Source organism: Quercus lobata, chromosome 10, assembly GCF_001633185.2.
Source record: "Quercus lobata isolate SW786 chromosome 10, ValleyOak3.0 Primary Assembly, whole genome shotgun sequence".
Classification (NCBI taxonomy): domain Eukaryota; kingdom Viridiplantae; phylum Streptophyta; class Magnoliopsida; order Fagales; family Fagaceae; genus Quercus; species Quercus lobata.
Window position 1 is genome coordinate 50,698,886 of NC_044913.1, and position 15,699 is coordinate 50,714,584.

General features: G+C 36.2%; 2 protein-coding genes across 5 annotated transcripts; both read left to right on the forward strand.

Moving 5' to 3' along the window:
- Window positions 1-530: 530 nt before the first annotated feature.
- LOC115962537 lies at window positions 531-6,379 on the forward strand. Of its 3 annotated transcripts, none has more exons than XM_031081387.1 (3): window positions 531-695; window positions 3,788-3,943; window positions 4,030-6,379. In XM_031081387.1, exons 2-3 carry the CDS (start codon window positions 3,931-3,933, stop codon window positions 6,108-6,110), a joined length of 2,094 nt encoding a protein of 697 aa, XP_030937247.1. In that variant the 5' UTR covers window positions 531-695; window positions 3,788-3,930; the 3' UTR covers window positions 6,111-6,379. The 3 variants fall into 3 exon arrangements, with proteins under 3 accessions (XP_030937247.1, XP_030937248.1, XP_030937249.1); XM_031081388.1 differs by having other exon boundaries at window positions 3,854-3,943; XM_031081389.1 differs by lacking the exon at window positions 3,788-3,943.
- Window positions 6,380-7,388: 1,009 nt separating this feature from the next.
- LOC115962902 (probable disease resistance RPP8-like protein 2) lies at window positions 7,389-14,552 on the forward strand. 2 transcript variants are annotated; one of them, XM_031081783.1, is made up of 2 exons: window positions 7,389-12,064; window positions 14,242-14,552. In XM_031081783.1, the coding sequence occupies exon 1, from the start codon at window positions 7,501-7,503 to the stop codon at window positions 12,061-12,063; it is 4,563 nt and encodes a 1,520-aa protein (XP_030937643.1). In that variant the 5' UTR covers window positions 7,389-7,500; the 3' UTR covers window position 12,064; window positions 14,242-14,552. The 2 variants fall into 2 exon arrangements, with proteins under 2 accessions (XP_030937643.1, XP_030937644.1); XM_031081784.1 differs by lacking the exon at window positions 14,242-14,552 and having other exon boundaries at window positions 7,389-11,615; window positions 11,707-11,757.
- Window positions 14,553-15,699: the final 1,147 nt, after the last annotated feature.

Sequence of the window (15,699 nt, forward strand, 5' to 3'; positions counted from 1 at the left end):
ACTATATATTTTTCTCCTCTTGCTCTCGCTCACACACTTCTCCAAGACTGCACTGTTCTCAGTCTCACTCGCTGGAACGTCTCCTCTTTTTCCCTTCTTCTTATGCACCAAATGGCCGAATAGCCTCCTTTTATTTCTTCATCTTTTCCTTCTTTCTTCCTTCCACATGCTTCACATCAAGTCACAATAAATGCAAGCCAACTTGTCTTGACTTTGCTTCAACCAATTTCTTTTTCTTCAGCTCTCCCTTAGGCCGAAGAGTTAATGCATCAGCTCCTTTCTTCTCTTCTTTTTCTCCTCAGCGTGTCCTGTCACTGTCCAAGAAGAAAATAGGCTGACGTTTGTGGCTTGTCCAACCATCTCTTTAATGAGGTGTTTTATCAAGTGTGGTGCTATGATGCACCCAAAAATAATTGTTCTGAAAGTAAAATATCTCAGAAGGCAAAGTCTCTTCACAATTTCTTTCTCCCCCATTCTTTGAAGTCAAATGGGTTTGTTTAGTTCTAGCATTTCTGTTATGTTCATGGGGTTTATAATTATTATCGTACACTTCTTTCTGCTAACAACAAATTTTTTCCTTTTCTTTTTGGTGATTCGATGTTTTCAGTTACATTGTGCGGAACCAGCCGACAGAAGATATATATCAAAACTATTATATATCGGAACGAAGAAATTGCAATAGCTGTATCTTTCAGGTTAGCTTTAGTTTTATGGGTTTCTTCCTGTTTCATTTTAGGCCTGCAAAACAAATAGGTCATGCCAATTGATTTCAAATTTTTCGTAGAGGTTTGAGCTCTATGTGTTCAAATTTGTAAATATACGTTGAATCTATTTCTCTTTTGAGTAATGATAGTATTACACACTAACTGCTGCGGGATTGAAAATCGTGTTTTTTAAAACATTGTTTCACAATTTTAACTTAAAACACGGTTTAATAATTTTAACTTAAAATACTATTTCATAATTATAACTTAAAATACTATTTCATAATTTTAACTCAAATTGTGTTTTAAAAGCACAATTTCAAAACAATGAAATTGTGTACAAAGTGTGCAATAAAGAGTGTGTAATAATTTTTTCCCTTTATCTTTTATTGGTTGTTAGTAATTACTGTTTACAACAATTACCAAGTAGTATATCTGATACTGTTAGCAGGGGCGGAGTTACATGTATGAGGGGGGGGGGGGGGGGGGGTCATGGTCCCCCATAAATATTTAAAATTTTAATTATTAGCCTACAAAAATTTTAAAATGGAACTCCCCCAAATATTTGAGCTAGTCCAATGATACTCTTAAAAAATTGTCCGATTGATCTAGTATATTATAGAGAATTTTTTTTCTCACATTCATTTTTTATTGTAATATGTATTCTTGTGTCTGTTAAAATTTTGAATCATTTTTGTCTTTGAATACTTTATTAGTTTAGTTGAAAATTTTTGACTCACTTTGGTAGACAATTTGGTAACTTATATTAAAAATGAAAACTTTAAGGATTCACTATGAAGGATACTAGGTTATATGTGTGTATAGATGTTTGTATTTATGCATGTTTATGAAAGTTTGTATAAGCTAATAAATTAGTATCATAAGTTGGTCCACCCAAACAAAAATTTCTAGCTACGCCCTTAACTGCTAGCATAATCAAAAGCAAAATACAAGAACCCAAAACAAAAGGTTCCAGGGTAGACGAAAGCCTTTAGAGTGTAGCGTTAAGTGACAAAATGATGTTCGTAAATAATGCTACAGACAACATTTTCAATACTTTTTCCATGAGAGTTGATATGGTGAGTTGTTTAATGACATTACTTTATTGTCTATCATCGAGAACTTGCATAATGAAAAATTTTATGGCAATAATGAAGCTGAGTCATTAGCATATTCTTCAGCTTCAGTTGGAACTCTTCTATAACTATTCTGCCCACTTCGTGGAACTAGAGACCATGTAAAGGCACAGCCAAACTTCTGATGTCATTAAACACAACATGCATTTTCTCGCTGACCTTCCTACAATCCGCATGGATTACTAATTAGAATCAAATTCCTCTGCACTGCTGTTGCTCCTGGCCTTGTTACAGTCACTCTTAATCCTAAACAGATAGTTGTTGACTTGTCAGAGGTTGAGGTTGTCCAGTTGTGACAACCGGCTAGTAAGTGATTCCGCTTCCTATATATCTTTACAAAAGAAGCAAGTCCCCTTCCATTTAAGCATCCTCTGGCTTGAAAGAATCCCTGCATAAAGATACTAACTGATTTGTTTGTTTTGGGCTTCTTGTAATTTGTTTCTTTGTATCTGATGAAGAATACTAATTGTTTTGGTGCTGTTGCGCTTTTGACCATTGTATTTTTTTTAAAGTAGAGGTACCCTCTTTGCTGTTCCTTTAATTTGTTTTCCATTTTTTTTTTAATGATGAATTACTTTGCATGGAATTTGTTTTTAAACAGCAGAATGGGGGGTTTTATAATGTGATGCGCGTGTTAAAAATTGCTAGCTTGTTAGGCCGTTTGATGTTAGATGGAATCTGATAGTGTGATCAGCAAGGATGGAGCCAGGACTTAGGGTTAGGGGGGGCGATTTTATTGTTAGTTATATGCAATGGCTTCGACTTTCAATTCTATTGCTTAGCCGATAAAGGTTTTCTTTTATTATTATTTTTTTTCATGTGTGTATAGAGTGTGTCTTTTGTTGGTAAGGACAAAATTATTTTGTTTAAAATTTTTTAAAGAGCTAAGTTTGTTTTTGGTAAAATTGGTTGATTGGTCTCAAGGGTTTTTTTTTTTTTTTTTTTTTTTTTTTTTTTTTTTTTTTTTTTTTTTTTTTTTTTTTTTAGCTTTGCTATTGCCTATTGATACTTTTCTATGAACTTCAAAATATTTTGTTAAAAGGCCACCGGTTTCCTTCCACTAAGATATATATATATTCCAAAGCTTTTCCATAGCGCTGTGTCCTTTTCCTTCAAAAGTTTCTTTCACTCTTTTTTATTTTTTTATTTAGTTTTCCTTTAAACGAAAGCTTGTTTGATTACCAAGAACTTGCAAGAAAAGGAAATTGAGTATTTGGAATAATTGATACAACAGAAAAATCAAAGGGGATTGCTTCATATTTTCTCAACCCACCAACCTGCTGCGTCAAAACTCATCCCTACCTTCAATTGATCTTTCAGTAGTGAGGTACTGTTGATTTGGCTATCAATTGTGATTTTCTCAACCTGCCAAGGAGGTTCAGTTGAGAATTTCCTATCTATCTCACTCCAATCAATCCCAATTGTTTGTCCTAGTTAATCAATCCTATAGTAATGCAACTGTGTAATACACATTTTTTGTTATTGATAATTTGGTAGTTCAAAGGGGGAGGGGGGATTTTGAATCCTGAATGTCTTGGAAATAACAGGAGGTGCCCTCCATTTAAGTTACAAGGCTCTTTGCAATACCTCCAGCTAAACGGCTTGCACTAATGGTTGGTTGTCTCTGTCTTTTATTGACGCTGACACCCACCATCTACCTAGGCTCCCAAACCCTAAATTTAGCTTTGATTTTTCACTCTCAACATGGCGAATGACGTCCTAGCAATCCTACCCTAAGCAATCTCCAGTTGAGTTTCAGGTGTTTTGGGGGGCAAGAATTCTGATTTCCTCTCTCCACAATTCCCTATATCCTTTTTGTTTTTAATGAGTCTGATTATTCTTCCTTAGTTGGTCTCCAATTTTTTCTGGGATTTACAATCTTTGAGGGAATTCCATGTGCCTGGTGTATGTTGAATTTGTGATTTTCTTTTTCTCAAAAACATGCAGACATTAGCCTTCTTCTTTAAATAGTAAATTGCCCGCTAATTTTCTCGATATGGTGACTTCAACAAGTCTATCAAGAACCCTTCAATAATAACTGGGCGAAAAAATAGGGGAACGACAGAAAGAAAGAGAGAGAGAGAGCAGTCATGCTAATCGCTGGTAAACTCACTGCAAATTCTGCCTTCTTCATCAACTACATAGCTTATGCTTTTTTCCTTATATATTTAACACATTAATTTTTTCAGTTCTTGGCACTTTGATCTTCAAAAAGAGGAAGTTGATAGAGATCTTCCCTAAAAGTATTAGGACAATTTGGAATGGATGTGAGCTCCGTGTATTGGTTTTATTCAGTCTCTTCTTACAAATGGTTCTCATCCTTCTGGGCAAGCGGAGGAAGTACATTGCCCAAAATTGGATAAGAATAGTCCTTTGGGTTGCATATTTGTCTGCAGATTGGATTGCAACAGTTTCACTTGGCGTCCTCTCCCAAGCTGAAGGTGATAGCAAGGATCAGTCATTTGATCCCAACTATATCATGATGTCATGTTGGGCACCATTTCTTCTCTTGCATCTAGGTGGTCCAGACACCATTACAGCCTATTCATTGGAAGACAATGAATTATGGCCAAGGCGCTTGCTTGAGCTAGTAGTCCAGTCTGTAGTGGCATTTTATGTGTTTCTAAGGTCTTGGACAGGCACCCCAATTAATGCTCTGGCAATTCCAATGTTCATAGCTGGAATAATTAAATTTGGGGAGAGGATATGGGTTCTACGTTCTGCAAGCAGTGATGTCTTCAGAGATTCCATGCTCCCTCGACCTGACCCAGGACCTAACTACGCAAAATTCATGGATGGCTACAGTTCCAAGAAAGCTGAGGGATTCAAGATTTCAGTAGGAACATTTGAAGCTCCTACAGTTGTTAGACGCAACAATTTTCTAGATGCATTGCATGAGGCTTCTTATTTCTTCAAAACTTTCAAGCGTTTATTTGCAGATCTCATCCTAAGCTTCCAGGATCGCGAAAATAGCCAGTCTTTCTTCCAACACGCAGAAATGACTTGCGAGAAAGCTTTTGAAGTGATAGAGATTGAGCTTGGGTTCATGTACGATTTACTTTATACAAAGGCTAATTTGATCCATTCTCGCCTGGGTAGTGTTTGTCGTTATGTTAGTTTATCAAATACTCTTGCTGCATTTGTAGTCTTCTTGATGATTGATCAGAGTCCTTACTCAACTATTGACAAGGGGATCACTCTTTTGTTGCTGATCGGAGCTATTGTTCTAGAAATATATGCGGTAATTGTACTACTTTCTTCAGATTGGACAACGCTTTGGCTGAGTAAGCACGAAAACCCATTTGTGGATCTCGTCTCTAAATTTAACTTGCGTTTACAATCATGTTTTGGATTATGTTTTCTGTTACCTCTGAATAAGAGATGGTCAAATTCTGTAGCGCAATACAATCTCATGAGTCACTGCATCAAACGTAAGTCAACTAAAGGGAGTGGAATAAAGGATTTCATTAATAAAATGTTAGAGCAACATTGGTACAAGAATTTGGAGCCTGTCCCTATGGATTTGAAAGAAAAGATCTTTGAACAGCTCAAGAAAGCAAGCAGCATGTCAGATATCAGGGTTTCTAAGCAATTATTTGCTTGTAGTGATGATGACGATCATGAGAAAAAGAAATGTTTTGTTAATCTTGCTCAGAGCATGGAGGTAGTAGACTTTGATCAAAGCATTCTTCTCTGGCACATTGCAACAGATCTCTGCTATTATATTGATCAGGACAATGATTCGGAAACTGTAAAAAAATTAATATGTATGAGTAAATTGCTATCGAATTATTTGGTACACCTTCTAGTAAAGTGCCCTTACATGCTGCCCAGTGGGATTGGTCAAATCAGATTTCAGGACACTTGTGCTGAGGCTATGGAGGTTATAGAAGAAAGAGAATATATATCAGACGAACACAAAGCTTGTGAAGTGTTATTTAAAGAGAACACGGAAATTCCACCATCTCAAATAAAAGGTGACAGAAGCAAGTCGGTGCTATTTGATGCATGCATACTTGCACAATCTTTGCAATTCCTGGAGAGACAGAATAATTGGGACACTAAACAAAAGTGGGAGACCATAAGCAATGTATGGGTGGAGTTGCTATCTTGTGCTGCAAGTCAGTGTAGATGGAATTATCATGCCAGGCAGCTCAGACAAGGCGGGGAGCTACTCACTCATGTTTGGCTTCTGATGGCCCATCTGGGTATAACTGAACATTTCCAGATTTCACAAGGCCATTTGAGGGCTAAGTTGCTTCTGAGTTAGAAGGGTAGCTGTAATTGAAGGATACTTCAAGCCTAGTTGATATTTCTACAATTTTAAAAACTCAAATTTTGGCCTGTCAAATTCCTGTAGAGAAAAGGCTACCTGATCTCTATAGATGATGTTTCTAATATAGTTGTAGTTGTTGATGTACTTGTGGTTGTTTTTTGCTTAAAAATGACAACTTTCAGAATCTATCTTTTTGTCTTGGTGCTAATTGCGCTGTGCAAAGTTTTATTTATTTGTGCAATTGTAAAGATCAAATTGCTTCAGAGTTTTATATATCACTAAATTAGATTACATATTCAATTTTGGTGAATTTTCTTCTCAAACAAGCATTGATACACACTGACACACTACTTACAAATGGAAGAGAAAAAGGAGGAGCTCTTTTCCCTTACTATTTCTCTTCTCTGCACTCTTGGTATGCAGATGGATGTATGCATGGTTCTATATAGCCTTCATGCATATCTTCCAACCTACATAAAATTTCTTACTTCAGATAAATTCATTTGACCTTCTTAATTTAGCTTAAATGAAATTTATATAGCCTTCGAGTACATCTTGATTAACCCAACTCACCAAAATTTCACATAGAGAAGTTTGCCTTAAACTCGCTCGAGTGAACTACATAGAATTGTTTTTTTTTTTTTTCTTCATTTTAACAATTGGATTCTAGTCCAATCCTATTTCTAATATTACCACTACATATATTTAACAAATATACAAAAGATTGTGGAGAGAGAGAGTACTGCTCCATAACCAGATAAGATGTGGAAGAAAAAGCAGAAGGGGGCGATAGGGAAAAAGAAGCTTTAGAAAAGTATAAAAAAAAAATGTAAAAGAAATAGAGCTTTTATTTATTTTTAGATTAAAGTAAAAAGTAAAGCTAAGAGTTTAGAAAATTTAAAGAAAATGTCAAAATGATACTAATAATACTTGGAAAATTAAATTCTATTACATATATTACATATCATCAATTATAATTTATAAGTATATACTATATATAATTGTGATGATTTCGAAATGAAACACGACCATTCAAAACAGTCTCTATAACAGAAAATTTAAAACATCGTCCCTTCATACACGAAAAAAAAACAATGCAAAACAAAACAAAACCATCTCTATACAGTGCATTTACTTTACATGGTGGCCCGTATAAAGACTATCTACCATCTCTGTACAGTGCATTTACTTTACATGGTGGCCCGTATAAAGACTCTCTTTTTAATAATGTGCTGGAACCAGGGACCTCCTGTCACCTCCATTTTCCATCTCCTTACAATTAGTCTTGCTTACCAAAAAGACTGGAAGTTGACTATGGCTGAGTTTTTCTTCCTTTTCAATTTTTAGTTTTCCACTCAAATTAGTTTGCATTGTTTGGAATGCCATGGGGGAGGTTGTTGTTGTGAGAGTTATTGACCTGCTTATTGATGAATTAGATGAAAGACGCCAACTTAAACTCCAGCTCCAGCTGGGATTGCTGGAAAGGGAATTGAGGCTCATGCTTGCTGTGTTAGACCATATAGAATCCTTGGAAGGACCAAGCGAAGATATGAAACTTTGGGCAGACAAGGCAAGGGATGTTGTTCGCTTCTCTGAGGATATGACCGACTCTTTCATGATTGCAACAGCAAAGAGGAGCAGGGCAAAAGTGCTGAAGCAGTTTGCCTTGTTTTTCAGTGATATATTTCTTGGTTTCAAGTTACGTACCAAGGTAATGAGCCTCATGCTTCGTATCAATGATCTCTCTAAAGAAAGTAAAGTCTTTAATATCACAATCGACGGTGGGGGAAGAGGAGGGGCACAAGCACAACGTAAGTATCTGGGAGGAACAAAAAGTAGAGTCCCTACTCTGCCTTACATGAACACATCAGTTGAGAGGGAATGTGCAGGATTCGTGGTGACTTCAGTGATTTGGGTTTTTTGTCCATTTCCTTGTGGTACAGGAGCATTTGCTACATATATGTCGTTGATTTGTTGCAGTTTATTAATTGTGGGAGAGCGCACGATACCTCGCATACGTTATCTGCTCAGGGTACGTAAACAAATCATCAATGTCAGAAAAGAATGTGAAGTGACTACAACGTCATCAACAGAGGAGAACGTGATATCAGAGACTAACACCATCATTTCTTCTTTCTTAGAGCAAATTGATTTCATGCTAAGTCAAAAGTTTCTTTTCTACCCGTTAGCCACCAGGGAGGTTAAGCAACTAAGGCAGTACATCAAACGCATAAATAATCTTCTGAAACATTTGGAAGCTGTTGGAGAGCTAGATAAAAGGGAGAATGTTTGGTTGGGGTGGGTGAGGGATATTTGTCTTCCTGCAAAGGATTTCCTCACTTCCTTCGTAAGCAAAAGAGAGCTGAAAATAAAGAGGTGGGCAAAACTCAAAGCTCCTACGTTTCTCGGTGAAGATTTAGAGCTTAGGAAGAAGATGAAGGTGATCAGGAACAGGATCCAATATGCATATGGCAGAAGGTGGATATATGGAATGGCAGAACCTGGTGAGGTAGAAGGGCTGAAGCCATCAAGGGCTTTTGAACTTGAGTCAATCTGGAGAGATTTGAGGCTAATGTGTGCCTTAATTGAAGATGTCCAGGGCATGGAAGAAAAAGGTGAGAGAGTGAAGATTTGGTTGGAGCAAATGGGAGACCTTGCTCTTGAGGTAGATGCTCTCAATACACAAATTCAAGAACATCATCAAAATATGAAGGGAGATTTACATGGGGAGTTAAGGGTTCTGTCCTCTGTAGGAAAGAAGAGAGAACAAATTAGCAGTAAGTTTCAAGCTATGTCTGAAAGAAAGAGTACTTATGACATTGGGACATTTGAAGGAAAAAGGGGTCAAATTTCTATGTCTGATAATATTGTTGAAGCTGATGATAACAACTTGGAGGAAGCTAAACCAGGATCCTCACAGCAGCACACAAATACAGGAAGATGTATGGGGGAGATTGAAGAGCAAGTTGAATCAATCGCACCTGAATCAATCCCAACGAATGCTTTGATTGGTACCGGACCATCTACATCTGAAACTGTTGAAAGATCTTATGCCAGCGATTCTACTGTAACGCCACCAAGATCTTCGCTTCAGCAGCACAACTTGGAGGAAGCTGAACCAGGATCCTCACAGCAGCTCACAAATACAGGAAGATGTTTGGGGGAGATTGAAGAGGTAGTTGAATCAATCGCACCTGAATCAAGCCTAACGAATACTTCGATTGGTACCGGACCATCTACATCTGAAACTGTTGAAAGATCTTATGCCAGCAATATTAAGAAAAGAGAAATAGAGCAAGTTGAATCAATGGAAAGAGAACTGAAACTGATTTACGCTTTTCTCAAAGATGTTGAAGCAATTGAAGAACCAGATGCAAGACTCAGGTTCTGGGAGGAGGAAATGAGAGGTATTGCTCAGGAAGCAGAGGCTTTCATTGGCCCCTATAAGCAGAACGTAAGAGTGGAAGAGAAGGGCTTCTGTAATAGGCTCAAAAATCTGAAAGCTGATTCCAAGGTTGTGAAGAAGATCTCTAAGATCAGGAAAAAAATTCAAAAATTTACAGAGAGACGGAAAGAATATGGCATTGAACATGTTGAAGCATTTAACTCCACGACTCATAAAATATATCAGAAAAGGCCTCCATCTCAATATTCTGAAGAATCTGATATCATTGGCTTTGAGGACCATGAATATGAAATAACGGAAAGATTGCTCACAGTTGATGAACCACATCGCTGCATCATTTTGGTTGTGGGAATGGAAGGCTCTGGTAAGACAAACCTCGCAAAATCAATCTATGACAAGAATAAAGTCCACTTTTGTACCCATGCTTGGGTTCCTATATCTGGAAAGTGCAGTGCAGTAGAGATTCTGCAAGACGTAAGGAAAGAAGTAATTGGATCTGATCAAGAACCAAAAGGGAAGCGGCCCCTTAAAGAAGAATTAAAGCAAATGCTTCAGAATTTCTTTAGGGAAAAGAGGTACCTCATAGTTCTGGATGATATCCCCACGGCCGGAGTCTGGGATGATCTCAAAGACACATTTCCAGATGAATCAAATGGGAGTAGAATAGTGATCACTAGTCGTGACATGGCTATAGCTTCACATTCTGACTCAAGAATCTTTCAGTACAAACTGCACTTGCGAAGTATTGATGAGAGTTGGACATTATTTACCGATACTTTGAAGAATGCAGTCCCCATAGAACTGGAAAAGCTCGGAAAAGAAATCGTGATGAGTTGTGGTGGTTTGCCACAGACAATCATAAACAAGGGAAAACTACTGTCGGAGAAAGCTGCAACAATTGAGGAGTGGTTAAGGGTGCTAAACGAACTCAAAGGAGAAACAGGACCTTGGTTAGAAATCTCAAAAAAGGTCAGCAGGGACTTGCCTCTAGAATTGAAAGGATGTCTATATTATTTCCTATTATTCCCTGAAGACTTTGAGATCCCTACAAGAAGATTAATCACACTGTGGGTTGCTGAGGGGTTTCTGAGACTAGGCAGGGATGACAAATCTCCTGAACATTTTGCCGAGGGGTATCTGATGGAGCTGATAGATCGGAACCTGGTTCAAGTAACAGAGAAGAAGCCAAATGGTAAAGTCAGAACTTGTTGTCTTCCTGGTGCATTGAGGAAACTCTTGTCAAAAGCTATGGAAGACAAAATTTCCAAAGGGCAAGAGAAGACAGCTTCGAAATCATCTTCAAGCATTCAGTGGAACCGTTGGATTGTTGATCATCACGATTACACAGACGCCAGTAACACCAGCTATAATCATATTCATGGTGACAACATTGACACTGCTACTCTGCAAGCCTCTTATGAGAAATCCCTATCTTTTATGTCCTTTGATTATCGAGAAGGAAGCCAACCTGGGGAAGAGATAGGAAACTTTCTTGATCGGTGCATTTCCTACAGGTGCTTCCTACTGCTGAGGGTGCTTGATCTTGAACGTGTTTTCAGACCTCAATTGCCAAAGGTACTGAGGAAGCTGACTTTATTAAGGTACCTTGGCTTGAGATGGACTTACCTAGAGTCACTCCCATCATCCATAAGCAACTTGCTGAAACTCCAAACACTAGATGTGAAGCACACTTACATCAGTACTCTCCCTCCTTCTATTTGGAAGATGCAACATCTACGGCACTTGTATTTGAGTGAGAGTTATCGCAGTAGATTTGAGCCGCGACCAAGTGGTGCCTCTTTAACAGACCTTCAAACTTTATGGGGTGCGTTTGTGGATGAGAAAAGTCCTGTGAATGATGGGTTGGACACGTTGATCAATCTTAGAAAATTGGGTGTAGCATGCCGGTGTATGTCAAATCAAAAGGATGTAATGTCATTGAAACTTCAAGCAGTGGCTAACTGGATTCAAAAACTAGAACATCTTCAGTCTTTAAGGCTGAAATCCCATGATGAAAACAATCAACCTTGGGATCTACACATAAAGCCTTTGTCAGGCCACACAAATCTCTCCAGTGTATATTTTCTTGGAAGGTTAGAAACTCCATCTATCATCTCTGAATTTCCAGAGAACCTCATTGAGCTTACCTTGTCAGCATCAGCACTAATTGAGGATCCAATGCAGAAGTTAGGTAAGCTTCCAAAACTGAGGATTCTTGGGTTGTTCTCTAAATCTTATGTAGGGAAGAATATGTGCTGCCCTCAAAACAGCTTTCCTCAGCTTCGAGTTCTTAAACTATGGAAGCTAGAGGAGCTGGAGGACTGGATTGTGGAGGAAGGCGCACTGTCTCGTCTCAGAGATTTAGAGATCAGATCATGTGCAAGTCTGCATAAGCTTCCGGATGGATTGCAGCATGTTAAGACTCTCCAAGAATTGAAAATTTCAAACATGCCAATGGAGTTCACAGAACGGACTAAGGACAGTAACAGTGAGGATTGGTTCAAAATAGAACATGTGCGCTATGTGAGAACTGAACCCTGAGGTACTCCACTTTTTATTGCTACATATTCCTTTGCTTTTTACCAGAAGCATTGTGAACCTTAAAATTTATAGTTTGTTTTCTTACTGTTAATGTAACATGCCATGTTCTTTATTTTTATTTTTATTTTCTTCTTAAACAACTTAGTGAATGGAATGGATTAAATTGTGAGTTAATTTCCTAGTAATATTCATATCACACTTAAAATGGGATATAAGTGAATGAAATTTAATTTTCCTAGGACCAAACAGTGATTCAGATTAACTTTTGAGTCATTTTCTAAATAAATAGGGTCAATAATTGACTAAATTTTACATTAGAATAGATGGATTATATATACCTCTAGGTGAGGGAGAGCAATTAGAGTGGATGAGCAACTTACGGCTTGAAAGAAAGAAAACCTTACTCTTGGTGAGGGATTGAGACTTATTTAAGGGAGAAACTCTAAATTACTCGTTTCAAGGTTGGTTGGAATTGTGGAGACCATTAAGAAGGAATGCTGAAGCTGAAAATTCCATCCAAGATAAATCCTAAATATCATATCAAGATCTTGTGAAGGAAAGCCTTAAAACCTAAGATTTTTTAGGATTTTTACTAGGATTTTGATTTTTATGAAGATCTTTATTGAAATCTAGATATTCTTTATAAAAATCATATTTTTGGATATCGAAAGTTTATATATTTATTTTTTAATTACAGAGAAAATCATAATTTTTTTTAGTTGACTTTACGGGTTCAACTTCTAAGCAAAAGTTGACAGTAGTGTTTGAATCGTTAGTGTTCAGTGCACTGTATTGAAACCTTTGTTATACCTTAAAATTTGATTTAAGGTATAAAATTTTTCCTGTGAAAAAGAGTAAACATATTAGCTTCATAATTGGAAATCTCTATGGTTTTAAGTGTTCACAAATATGAGCAAGGATTGTTGTTAAAAATTCTACTTGGGGACTATGGAGACACATTTTCATGTTTATCACCTTTCGATACATTTTGGGATTGAACAAAGATATTCCCAAATTAAATTGGAGGATTTTTAAGGCGTCTATTAGTTGTAAAGTGTGATTTTAATGGCTAGATAGATAGAGATTTCCAAGACCTTGAAGTAGGAGTGTCAAGTTTTGCTTTAGATAGTTGTTTGATTGTTTCTATGCGTGTACTTTTAGAAGTTGAAGTTTCCTAAAAAGAATAAATATTAGTCCAAAGTGAGGCTACACTCAAGAGTGACCTAGCATTGTTTTGTGGAGGTTTTGTAAACTGTGAGTAATTATGAATGACATACATGCAGTTTTGTTCATTAGATTCTTAAGTTAATGTTTGAATATTTACTATTTCTATAATGTATCGAAGTATTTTCGTAGTATTGAATATGAAATTTTAAATCTTAAATAACATTTTGAACTTATTTTTAAAGATTTAAGCGATTTTAAACGTTCCAAATAGTTTTTTTCTTTTCTTTTCTTAAATTGTGTTTTCTTACTTGCTTAAGAATTATGACATATTTTCATAAATTCTCAAATTCTTATGTGCTCAATAAGAGTTAAGCTTAAGCATGCAATGTTTTATGTTCAATTAGATGTTGTGCTCCTCCAGTCTTCCATATGTCATCGTAGTTTGAAAAGAATCTTATCATTAAGTAAATTATTTGTGTTTTTTACTTCACTTATATTATGCAATATGATATACGAATCATAAAGTTTTTTGAATATTGATGAGATATATCATATATGTGTAAGTCCACTGATTGTGTGGTATGTGCGACTAAGTGATATGCTAGATCCCTGGTCATAAGATGTCGGTGTCCACTAATAGAGTGGTATTTGAGAATGTGTGATTTGTGTATGTGTAACATTATATAATGATCAAATTTCTGTATATGGTTTTGAATGATATTTAGACATTAAATGCATATGATTAAGTGGTTCACTATGTGCTTTTGAATTATATCTGACACTATTTAGTTGATATAAAATTCAAAATATTTTTATGAAACTTTTTTTTTTTTTAGAATATTAAGTATTTTTAACACACACGTAGAGAAAACGGAGAAAGTTTTAAAGAAACTAATAGTGGTATATATTCACAAGGGTCTTATTTTTATGTAACTTGACTCTATATTCTAGTTTACTGTGTATAATTGCTTATTGGGCTGTGTAGTTCACCATTTCATTGCTAACTTTCAGGTTAAGGTTTAACTGTGAGCTGTAACTTTGGAGCACTCGGTATGGTACGAAGATAGAGTTTTGGAGAGCTTCAATGACTTCCGATTATGATTGGCTTCATTTACTGGATATTAGCTATTTCTATTTCATTTCAGTTTATTTGACATTTGGAATTTCTTTCAGTTATGGATATTTAAGGACTGTAAGAGATTTATTTGATTGTTTGTTTATATGGAGCCTTATTATATTTTGAAATGTATTTACTTTAATTGACATTTGCTAGATTGATTCACTAATTAGTCATGTATCTAATTTTGTGTTTTATGGATTTGGCCATGACAATTAATTTACAAGCTAGTAATCTTTTCAAGATTATTTACGTACCTGTCATTACTCTTATTAATTAATTGTTGAGTTAGTGTTCCATTTATTTTGTTGAGAAGGAATCGATGTTGTGATTAATTACATATCATAACCGTTGTAAGTTCGTCACTACATCTTGTGTTTGCAGAGGATGACAAACTTTTGCAAAATAAATACTCCTATCAATCAGTCTAGCTACTTGTTTATAGAGAGATGGGAAGTTCAGAAATATTATGGGGGATTTCAAGCTTGGTCCAAGGTCACTATTAGTTGTTAGCTCTTCCTTTCATGAAATTTTTTATGCCAGGGGGTATCACCAGTAGCAAGCATGGCTGCAGCCATATCGATCCTTGACCCTCTTGTGGTTTTTGCATTTTCCTTCTTATTCTTTTTTCAAATAAAAATAAATAAATAATCATTGTCTGTTGCTTCTTCTTGTTGGAGAATGGAGACAGTAGTGGTGGTATTTTCTTTTCTAATGTGATAGTGATCATTTTGTGTTAAGTCTTTGTAGTGTGTTAGCAAAGTCCATAACAAAATGATTGTATTTTGGCCAAAATGGCAAAATACCCATTTCACTCAAAAGTTCCAGCAAAAAATCATTGTTTTGAAACTATTTAGAAATATGTCCCTGTTTTGAAACTCGATTTTTAAAAAATCGAGTTTCAATGAAAAACTCAATTCGTCCAAAATCGAGTTACTTGCAAAAACTTACATGGAATGGAACTCGAGTTTCATGTAAGTTTTTGTAAGTTTTTTGCCTATAACTCGATTTTGGGTGAATCAAGTTTTTCATTGAAACTCGATTTTTAGAAAATCAAGTTTAAAATAGAGACATATTCATAAATTTGTGTGGGAGTTCCTCTTGTATTGGGTAGAAGATGCGAGAAACTAGAACTCGATTTTCACTTGAGCGAAATTGATGTGTACGGCAAATCAGATTTTGAAAATTAAGCAGTTGCACAACAGTTTTGCCATACATTCTGAGGAGATTGTGGCTGGAGCTAAATTACCAGAACCTGAGAGAAATTAGTTGCGAATTTTCCTACAATACCAGCCCCTTGCCCACCTATTTAAGTCACATTTCCCATGAATTTTTACAACCAAAAATTCTCA

What these genes read in the sequence shown, in the direction of transcription:
- LOC115962902 (XM_031081783.1), top strand. Translation starts at nt 7,501, where the DNA reads ATGGGGGAGGTTGTTGTTGTGAGAGTTATTGACCTGCTTATTGATGAA.